Source organism: Oxyura jamaicensis, chromosome 4 (assembly GCF_011077185.1).
Source record: "Oxyura jamaicensis isolate SHBP4307 breed ruddy duck chromosome 4, BPBGC_Ojam_1.0, whole genome shotgun sequence".
In the NCBI taxonomy this organism is placed as follows: Eukaryota; Metazoa; Chordata; class Aves; order Anseriformes; family Anatidae; genus Oxyura; species Oxyura jamaicensis.
Window position 1 is genome coordinate 33,307,486 of NC_048896.1, and position 11,577 is coordinate 33,319,062.

Below are 11,577 nucleotides of genomic sequence, written 5' to 3' on the forward strand. Positions count from 1 at the left end.
TATCTTCTGTAACTTTTACACATGGCCATTTTGCATGTGAAGAATTTTTGGAATCCTTAATGTTAGGTTTCCTGCTAAAAACAGTGATAACATTCCCAGATCAAAGAGGCACCTGTGAGCAGGTACCACCTAGCCCCCCCATTCCCCAAACGCGACCCCAAATTCAAGGCGATGCAGTATTACAAAGTCATTCGCGAGGCGCGGACCCCACGCGTGTGGTGTCCGTGCCCAGAGCCCTGCTGCCGAGGGACGGCAGCGACCGCGGCGGCTCATTCCCCGCGCGAGGACAACGGACGGCGGGTAGGCACGACGCCTTGCCCTCGGAAAACCACCTCACCTGAGCAGAACCGCGGCTTCCCACAGGTAAAACCCCGAGACGGCGGCGCGGAGGTACCGCGCCCGGCCCATGCTGCCGGAGGTGGCGCTCAGCATCGGCTCAGCACCCTGGAGAGCTCCGGCGGCTCCGCGCCCGCCGCCCGCCTACCGCCCGCCGGGCCCCGCCGCCCCGGCCCCGCCGCCCCTCATGGCAGCCGGGCGAGACGGAGCCTAATCCCCGCCGCGGCGGCGGGCGGAGGTCGGAGCCCACCTCCCCGCCCGCCTGCCCCCGGCTCCTGCCAGCAGCCGGCACCCCGCTGCCGGCCGCATCCCGGGCGCGGGGGGCGCCGCGGATCCTGCGGCGGCGGCGGTGGAGGCGGTGGTGGTGGTGGTGGCTGCGGGGGGGCGGGCGCGGAGGGCAGGGCGGGGGGGCGGCCCTCGCCCCCTCCCCGCAGCGCGACGCAGCTCCCCGCAGCGGGAACAGGGGGGGATGGCGGCGGGCAGGGGGCTGCCCCCGCCGGGGGAGATAGCCCCGCCGCGGGAGGGGGAGCCGGGGGAAATCCAACGGGGTGGGGGGCTCCAGAGGGGTCGGGGAGTTCGGGGGCTGAGTTGTTGGGCTGGGTGCTGGCGTGCGTCTTCTGAGGAAAGGGAGGGGGGGGGGGCGCCGTCTCTCTTTTTAAACCTTTTCTTTTTATTTGTTTTTTTCTTTTTTTTTTGCATGTACGGTGCCCATGGACGCAGGAAGAGTATCCTCCTGTTCTATTCTAATTGTTAGAAAAGGGAGATGATCTGGTAACATAAAACAGACCAACAGGCACACCCAAACCGAGAAAGTCTGAACATCCCACTGGGGAGGAGAGTGGAAGGGAGGTGGGAGGGAATGGGGGAAATATCACTTCAAGAGTGGGACAGGAAAGTTAATCCTGGGGACGTGACAGGAGGAAAGTGAGGTGGTTACAGCTATTGTTAGAAAAACCCAAAATAAAAGCTCACTGAAGTCAGGAGGTGCTTGCGTTAGAAAAGGGTAAGGATTTATGAGCTGGTACAGAAAAATTCTGTGTGAGAAAATCTGTCTGTCCAGAAAAGAAGATGAAAGATGTGTGAAGAAGGGTTATATCTGAACCAGGACAGATGAGGAAAATATGCCTGAGACTGTGGAGTGGGAACACTCTGTCTGAGCCTAAAAGACAATGTTTTTTTAATGAGGAGCCTTTGAACAGCCTGTCTGGGAGAATCAATGGAAGGAGAAATCTGGGAGCAGTTTAGGAATGGCTCTCTGCATATGTGAAATGTATCTGCCTGGGCATATCCTCCTCTCTGTCTGTCTAAGTATAATACACTGGCTTGCTTTTTCCTGTAGTCATTGATTGGTATTAGCAGCTGAAGTCCTTCTGCAGCCCCACTTCTTGCACAGATTCATGGGTGACCATATTACTGTCTCAGGCCAGAGTCTTATTTAAACTATTAAAAAGTCACAGGAAGCTCAGGGGGTGAAGACTGAGGGAGACAATGTGGGGAAAAACAAACAAAAGCTAAAGTTCATCAAGAAGAAGAAGCAGAATTAAATAAACTTAAATTTGACAGAAGCACAAGACAGAAGTACAATAAACTCATTTCAGAAGATGGAAAGACAGCGTGAAGTGTAGAACAATTTTTAAACACAGAAAAATGTTATAAATATATATAAAAATATATATAATAAAATTATACTTTTAATATATATATATAAATATTTTATATTTTATAAAAATAATATATTTTTTATATCTAAAAACAAGATCACCATGTAGAGGAGATGAAATAAAGAATAAGAAACAGGTGGTTGACTTTTTTTCTTTATTTCTAAGAAAAGAGTGTGTGCTAGAAATCGGGAATTGCAAGCTCCACCTCCTGGAATATTGTCTTTTTTTCTTTTTTTTTTTTTTTCCCCTTCAAAAAATGTAGCTTTTGTCTGTGCTCTTAATATATGTTTTCTATTTTCCCTATATCATTATTTTTCAGGTCTCTTCTTCAAGGTTGTTCCAGCAGGCATCACTAAATAATAACTTACATCCTTTTAGATGCAGTTTCACTTTCTTTGTTGATAGCTACCAAGCGTATGGCTAAAGAATATTCTAGAACATCACTAATCTATTTCCTCTGTTCCCTGAGCTTTTTTTTTTTTTTTTTTTTTAAGTAATGATTCCATACTCTTTGCATTCAGTACTCTTAAGTTTCTCTATCCATTTTGCAAAAAAAAGTTTATCTTTTTGTTCTTTTTCTTACCCTCACCTGTGATGACAACAATAACCATGAAAAGAACCTGTTCAAGCCCTTAACTTAAAACACAGTAGGGAACAAATCTAAGAATGCCTCTATTTGCTCAAGGACGGTCTGTCAAAGCAGGTGCTATACTGAATTAGTGTAGAGTACTTCCTTTGTATGTTCAGAACTGTTGATTCTTATCATTCTCCTTAAAATAAGCATTTAGTGGGGCTGCTTCTGAAGGCACCATTTGTGTTGTGTACTTCAACAGTGATTTGGTCTTGCAGTTCAATCATTTGCACTAAAGCAAGAGAGATTTTCTTACAATGCTAGTAGTACCACCAGCATGGATTCTCCAGTTCACCAACAAGAACAGTTCTATTAGTTATAAATATAGGCTTTACTTTGAATATGCTGAGTTCAAACTTCCTGAAATCTCTGTGGGGAAAGAAAAAAGAAAAAGAGAAACAAAACAAAAACAACAACAACAAAAAACATACACTTGCTTGTGCTTTACATAGCAACTACTCTGTTGAATCATTTTGTTCTGATAAATACAAATATTGTCTTCAAGCATTTTCAAGCTTTTGAAATTTATGACATAAGTAGTGCTGAGTACTAAAGTACTCTCTTCTGTATGAATTCAAACAGTTCTCCATGAGAGTTCCAGTTCAACAAAGCACATGCTATTGACTTTAATGAGATTAGAAGCATAGAAGTGTACTTAGTATTTAATCACAAGCTTTGATAAAATATTCTCTATGTGATTTAAGTATTTTAACTCACTATTGTTTCAATTACCAGCTCTTTATTCTTGCCATAATACTACTGCAAAATTTACCTACTTAACAGTAGGTAAAACTGAAAAAAATGGCTATATTTAGAAGACTTTTATGGTATCTCTTGATATTTCTGTTAGGTATATATCATATACCTTATATACCTGGATAAAAACACTGTAAGATATTGCTCTTAGTTCACAACATGATAGCTGGTATGTATGTATATACTATATGTGTTGTGTAATTTACATTTGGTAGTACTAGAAGTTATCAAAATATGTTCCTTACAAATGGCAAACACTACTATGTCAAAATGAAAAGTTTTCACCAAAATGTGTTAGTTTATGATGATCTCTAATTCTCCTTACAGACAGTAAGATGTATAAACATTCTCTCTCTGTATTTAAGTACATTTAAAAGTAAACCATTTATATTTATAAGCTTGAGAAAGGATAGCCTGGAAGTCAGAGATGCTTTAAGGTTGCTGGATAGAAATGATCCTGATGTGGATCATACCAGTAGACTTGTGTTGTTGTTGCTGTTTATTTATTTTAAAAAAATATATATATATATTTTTTCTTTCCCCCAGAGATGGGAATACTAGAAAAACTTAGTGTATTTGCAGTTAGCAAGACACAAACACAGGTCAGCTTTGTAGAATCTCTTGCTTTAATAACATGCAATTTATTCAACTGAATACAAGATCAGCTACTCAACAGTAATCATATAGAGAAGCCAATGTAAAGATATAGACTGAAGGATTACAGAATGTACTTTTTTTTTGGTGTGACGAGGTCTTTGTGGAATGTTAAGACAAAATAATAGTAGCACTAGTCATCAGAAATTATTATTATCATTTTAGTGTGCCCATTCCTGGAACATGTTAAGATTTGATATATTTAAGTAATCATTTTATAAGGAGTCTGCTGACAAATTTGGAAGTTTTCTGAAAAGAGCTAAAAGAACATTACAGTTTGGAATATTTCTCAAGTAAGATTAAAGCAGCTTTCTGTTAAAGCCAGATATATTCAGAAGCATCTTTATACACCTACATGATGGAAAAAGATTCTGAGGTGAAGGTAATTCTTTAAATGAAAAAAGTTAGCAAGGCTGGAACATGATACAAGATGAATTCAGATTGTTATTATTTTTTTAATACTACCTTGGAGCAATGAAAAGATTGAGACAACTAAAAAGGAAGCAGAACTGGTCACCATTTAAAGTCTTGTAATCTAGGTCAACCATAAATTCTGTGTTTGATCCAGAAGCCACTGTATAATATTTGATGAGACTTGTGATTCAGAAGTTCAACCCAAATGATGGTTCAAGTTTTAAAACATGAATCTATAAAATAAAAATGTCTTGTCATGATATATCCAACTACAAATGTAAAGGTATTTAAGTTCTTATGAAAGCAATACACTGACTTTACAAACACCGCATCAGCTTCCAGCCTGGCAACATTGAAAACGACATATCATAATGGTAAGGAATATAATCTCATGTATGTAGTCTTTACCACATTTGTATTGCCGGTTTGTACATTCCAGCATTTTAAGAGGGTGTTATAATGGGATATGACATCACTGTAGTTTTAGATCCTGGTTTTACTGAGACATGTTTGATTATGTTAATTAATCTGGCTTTCTCAGTACACAGGATTCCCTGGGATGTAACTCATTCAAGTGTGAAACCCTGGAGGCTCTGACCTATTATTAAACACAAAACTACAAATATAATAGTTTTTTTTTTGTTTCTTTGTTTATTTATTTGTTTGTTTTCTGCTTAGCAGAACCCTAAAATAGAAAGGCCAGTTTTAAACTTTCAGAGTAAGTCACTAAAAAAAAAAAGAAAAAAATGTAGTTGTTCAGTGTACCTCAATAAGCAGAAAACTTAGCAACATATTCTAGTCTCTGAAAATGAAATAGAAAGTCTGTATAAGTGCATTTGCCAGTTTTCTCTGCAAGAAATAAAGGTGCTTACTATAAGGTAGTAACATAGCATTCTTCAAAATGTATTAGCTCAAAACCCAGTCTTGGGGTAACATTTTAGTTACCACAAGATAGATTTTTAGTCTAGTTTCACTAACTGTTCGCTGTTGCATTTAACTTCGGAATATGTACAAAGTAATTGTTGTTACGTCGTGGTTAATTAAATAATTATATTAAGTAAACTAAATAAATAAAGCTAAATTCAGATATTTTTTTCTCCTTAAGCACCTTCTGTCTAAACCTTAATTCTCTGGTGCAGGTGGAGTTACCTGGTCCCAGTAGCAACTGATATTCTTCTGTCCATCATGTTCTTCAGATCTGTGCTAAACTGAGAGATATATGAGAATCTAATCTTGAGAGGGATTACAGTAATAACAGAAATCAAAATATAGATAGATTCTATTTTAATCTCACTGCTAGAGCTCATCCACTATTAATAAGTGGTATATTTTAGAGTAATAATAGATCACATGTATATATCAAGTGTATATACAGCAGAATTTGGAAAATTAACATGGGGAGAACAGATTGGGAGCTACAAGCAAAAATCGGTGTTATAAATAACATGTATATATATAAAAATGCTACTCTGAAATTGTCTAATAGCTAAATACTACATTATTATTAAATATTAGTCATGATTACGTGTGCATATGTACTCACTGTATATGAAGACAACTAAGATATAAATTGAATATGAATTTGTACTCCATTAGTAGGCACCACTAAAAAGAAATACTGAGGTGCAGCTGATATATTTATATTTGCCATAGTGTCTTGACTGCCTTGGAGCAAAATCTGCTCTTTTCTTTATGTGCTTATAAACCTAGGATTTCTGTTAGATAATGAGAGTCAATCAAAACTTAGTATTTTCTCTTTATTTAAAAACAAACCAAAAACAAGCAAGCAAACAAACAAACAAACAAAACAGAATAAACAGTGACCTGTAAAAGAGGAAGGAATGTCTGTGAATCAGGAAGATTTTCAAACTAATTTCATACTCTGTTATTAGCTCCATTTATTAATCAAGGCTTCAATCCATTAAACACAGTGTTTAGCTCAAAGCAAGTGAGCTGTTCTGCTGTAATCAGTGGCCTTATGAGTATTATGGTGGTTCAAGCCTCAGGGGAGACAGTTCCTGCAGGTAGTGAGTGCTCCTCTTTTTCTAGGTATTTTACTCCTTGTGATCATAGCAGGACGATGCTTAAATATCCAGGGATATGGGCCTGGCATTTTCCCAGTATGGAAAATGAATTGTTTCCCAGTTTCTTCCATTTTTTGAGTTCTGTAAATTTGTTTACCCTGATATAGTTTTTCATACCAAAAATAATAATAATAATAATAAAAAAAAAATAAAAAAGCCTTTGAGAAGCAAATTGCACTGTATAAATTAACTTGAATGAATTTTGATGCTACATATATGATTGTTCGCATGTGCAAAACAGTGTGTCTTGAGTGCATCTTAATAATACAACTGAAAACATTTGTGGGTCTCAGAATGAGCAAAATTATCACCACAACACGTTAGCATTTTATAACTGAGGCTGTATTGATTTTTGTGCTTAAAAGCACAGATTAGATACGACATTTTCAAAATCTGCTGGTCTTAGACTATCTTTGTATTGGAGTATTTTAAATTGAAGTTTGTGAAAAACCTCTCCAAATAAGCATGCCTCAGTGCCCACAGATAAACACAGCAAAGTCATGGTGACAGCAGGCACATGTGAAATTACAAGAATCAAACCTGGGACCCCAGATTTTCTCATCTGCCATACTTTATAACAGTTTTCTCATTCATCTTGGAGAGTATGCAGATTTTGCAGCATGTTCTGGAAACTAACAAACACAGTTAGGGAGATAGCGTATCCTAAAGACATAGTCCAAAGTGGAAAATCTCCCACTACCTGTTCGCTCTCTCTTGGATCTGCTCTGTGCTTAGCTCCAGTTTTTCTACTGACTGTGTCTGCAACATCTAGCAGAAGGACAGAGAAATTTCATAAATCCATTAAGAAAATTATGAATTATATACACTGTCAACAACTCATTTAATTCCTGTATGACTTAAATAATTTGTGGAATAATTATGATGATCTGTGAAGTGATTCCAACATATAAGACCACAGATAGCTTATTTTGGTAATAAGATGTTATTTTATAAACACTGCTATTCAAAACTTTTTCAGTTTTGACTGAAAACTACTTTTGTCCACTTGTTCCTGAGTAGCTAGTCCCAAACACGTTTTAACACCTACTGACCTATTTCTGCTAATAGATTTGCTGGAAAATATATTTTTATTGAAATAAGTAATATTATTAAATGTAATATTATTTGTATTTATATAAATTTTTGTATGGAATGAGTTGTTGACAATATGTTTTGACTTGTTTATATTGCCTTGGACCACTGGATCATTTGCACTGAAATGTAATTTTCCATCTTTCTGACCACACCTCTTTCCAACCTACCCAAGAATCCTGCACTTGGAAGATCATTCAAGAATTACAAAAAATAAACATTATTACTCAACCTAAAGAAACAGAACAACAGAAGAAAATAGAATCATACCTTATGGTACTCTACAATAACTGATCTATTAGCCATTTCCACTTGGACAGAATGTGAGATAATAATTTGGAAAAATTGACTTAGTATATAAAGTGATGCTTTATGCAGAAAATGTATCGCTATAACACATCCTAATGTACTAACACATTGCTATATGTATTGCTACTACACATCCTAAGGCACAGTAAGTGTCGTAATACCTTAGGACTTTGGAAAATGTGTTCATCTTTTTGACGTAAATTGTGAACTGTATCTTCATTAAAATTACTGTTATGTTTTTTGAAAGGAACTTTGGAGTACCAGTGAGAACTTTTTCAAGGCATGCATCTCATCAATGCATATCCCTCAAACTTGCTATGGAATGAGCATGAAAAAAAGAACCTGAAAGAAAACTGGGCTTAAGACCCAGTTTCACCTTGAAAGTTCCTCAACCTTTGTAAAGCTAGCCCTTAACCCCATAATTCATTAGATTGTCATAAACCATAAAATATGTCATAGCTGACAGGATTTTGAGTATGTTCAAGTTCTAAGAGAGAGATAAGTGCTTTCAGTTTAGTGATCCTTATTTTTTTTATTTTTTTATTTTTTTTTAAGTAAACTATCAGCTGGACTTTAAACTTCAAAATCTCCATTGTTGTACAAAGATTTATGTTTCCGATGTTACTCAGTGTCAGAGAAAAACAAACAAACAAACAAAAAAGATGTATTCTGCTATTTTTAAAACAATGCTTAATAGTGCCTTATGCTGGGACTTGTTCCAGTTGGCTGATGGAATGATTCAGAGATGAAAGTGCAGCTCAACAATGTTCAGAGGAAAAGGTGCAACTCAGAAGGAATGAAATCAATACAAGTCAGCAAAATCTAGTTTTTATAGAAAGGCAACAGTTGTATGTCAGCAAAATCTAGTTTTCATAGAAAGGCAATGGGTGTACTTGATCTGAATCTGCAGTTGTCAGGGAGAAGGATTCAAAGAATCAAAGTCAACTGTGCATTATATGTCAAAACTACGAAAGTAATAAGTAATTTTGCATAAAACATTCTCATCAAGCCTTGGGTCTTGAAGATAAAGGATTGTAACAGTATTAACAAAATATTATTTTTTTTTCATTGTGAAATAAATGTTTTACAGTTGGCAAATTTCCTTGTAGCTGTAGTTTTAGTATAGTCTTATAGTAGCATAATTCGCTATTGGAATTTGTTGTTATATATTGTTATTATTATTTATTTATTTTAATATTAATTAATGTGATAAATGCATTCAAAGTGCTGGAAAAGTAACACAGCATTGAAATGTCAATGATAAGCCATGGGTATCATATACTATTTTATCTTACTTCATGTTTATACTAGCTTCCACTTTATTTTCACACAGAATGTTTTCTTTGAATGGGAATTGGGCTTTTGAATTTGGATGGGACTTTGAATGGGAAGCCACTGGGACAGAGAGGAGAATTTCCCTATGAAGTTTGCAATCAAAATGGTCTAAGCAGAAATATACCAAAAGAAGATTTTGATATAACTTATGATTCTACATGACTCATTGTTACTTGAGCCGGCTTCAAATAATTTGGCAAGAACAACATACCATTGCAGTGCTCTGCCTCGACCTAATTAATCATGTGGGAAGGTTGTGGGAAGGGAGCAGGATATACACCTGCTTGTACAGTGTTAATTCCTCTACTTAATGAGATCCTGTGTGTACAGAGAATCTCAATGTAGGTCTGGAAGTTGAATTCTGAGACATTATGCTTAGTCCACAGCTGTTTGGGCAATCACACCATGTGAAGTGATCCACAGTTAGACAAATATAAATTCTATTGTAAAATTATCTAACCCTTTTTCTGTTGCTGCTCTAAGAGGGGGTAGTATCTCATTGCTTTGACAATAAGTTTTTTTTTTTTGTTTGTTTGTTTGTTTGTTTTTTTCTAGTTTCCAACTCTGATTTATTCTTGGCAAGTTTAAATTCATATACTTTTCCATTTGATTGGCTGGTTTTTGTTCTTTCTTAAGAAAATTATTGTTCTACTTTGTGTTTACCTCAGGAAATGCATTTACCAAGTAAAAGAAATAAATACCCCTGTTCCTAGGTTTTGGACCATATATTGTTAGATTTTACTTTACATGTCCTGCTTGTCTTGGTCCTTCATTTATGTCCTTTAGAGCACATCAAATCTACCTGGTTCAATGTCTTTTAAAGCAATTTATGTTTTGTAGTGATCAGTAAATGATAATGCCTCTGGTTCATGCATAAAACTCTAGGGTTAGATTTCTTGGGGTGGTGTAGCTATCCTATTCACTTTAATGCCAGTTTTAGTGTCTAATATAACTCTAACAAGTTTCAGAATGTAGGCTTTTCTAAAGCAAGACAGCCAAGGCTGTTTTGCCTTTCCCTGATCTACCTGCAATCATAGCAGGAAAATCATGCTTAATGTAGAACTGTCATATGCACTCTTACATTGCTTTAGACTATAGTTGCTGTTCTGGTCTACTGAAAAGAGCCCAAGAATGAGTAGATACAGCAATGCAGCTATGGTTTGATAAAGTTGTTGGCAGAGTGACAGTGGGGTGAGTATGCAAAAAAAAGATGGATTCTGTTTCTTTCAATGACTTTTCAAATTGCAGTGAAGGCAGTTGCTACTTAACAACCTTCCAAATTTAATATTTTAGTTACTTAAAGATTCATGAACTGATCTTACTTTGTTTCATTTCAAATGATTGAAAACTCTGAATAGGCAAAGAATTAAATATCAATGAGTGTCCTAATTGGTTTGTTCTTGTAAACTCATGTCATGCCTGTAACTGCACTGATGGCCATTAATGACCCCAATGTCATTTAAGCTCTGGACTGTGCCTCAAATCCCAGCCTGAGCTATTATGTAGGTGTATCAGTTCTCACACAGTAGCACTTCACACTTACTTTAACCCTACAAAAAGGCTAGGTTGTGAAGACTCAGCACCTCTCTATGCAGCACACTGTATCCATGCTTTGAAGATTTAAAAAAAAAAAAAAAAAAAAAAAGCAGTGGTGGTGTTTTCAGAGAATATATTTGCTGTTGGCTTTTTTCTTTTTTTTTGTCATATTCAATGATATAGAATTGTGTCTAGTTTTCAGAACTAAATTTATTAACTTGATATGCCTGGCTGAATTTATTTTTTTTCAAAACTAATATTTATGAATGCAGAAATATATAGTACAAAAATATGAGTTTATATACATCTTGTTTTGAATGCTGATATGCTATCCATACAGACAATATACATAGACACAATACATTGAAGATATATACTCCTTTTTAAAACTTTAGTAAAAATCATGACAAGGTAAAAACAAAGGTTAGGAAGTTTAAACAAAACATTCATAAGCTCCCTAAAGTAAAAACAATTTCCTATGAAGCAAGAATTCTGAGAAATACATCTGATAATAAAATATATGCAAGTATAACCACTTCTGGGGGTAGGGAAACCTCTAAATTAGCTCTCTCCAACAAGAAGTCCCCAACACTGCTTTAATTCAAATTCCAGGCTAAGGCTGCTGCAACTACAGGTAGTATCAGTCATTCAGCAAGTGAACTAAATTAATCAGTTGAACATCAGTTAAACTTAACAAGATACCTACGAATAGCTGGACCTAGGCAGTTGTTCTTTCTTGTCTCTTCAGGGAAGGAAAAAAAAAAAAAAA

At 36.6% G+C, this 11,577-nt stretch overlaps 1 protein-coding gene across 2 annotated transcripts in view; it reads right to left on the reverse strand.

Moving 5' to 3' along the window:
• Positions 1 to 741, reverse strand: part of GLRA3 (glycine receptor alpha 3) — an 86,147-nt gene extending 85,406 nt beyond the window's left edge. Inside the window, exon 1 of one of the 2 annotated variants that reach the window (XM_035325363.1) lies at positions 338 to 741. In XM_035325363.1, coding sequence (XP_035181254.1) covers positions 338 to 432 — 95 coding nt within the window. In that variant the 5' untranslated portion in view covers positions 433 to 741. The remainder of the gene's footprint in view (positions 1 to 337) is intronic. The other variant, XM_035325365.1, reaches the window with a different exon arrangement.
• Positions 742 to 11,577: the final 10,836 nt, after the last annotated feature.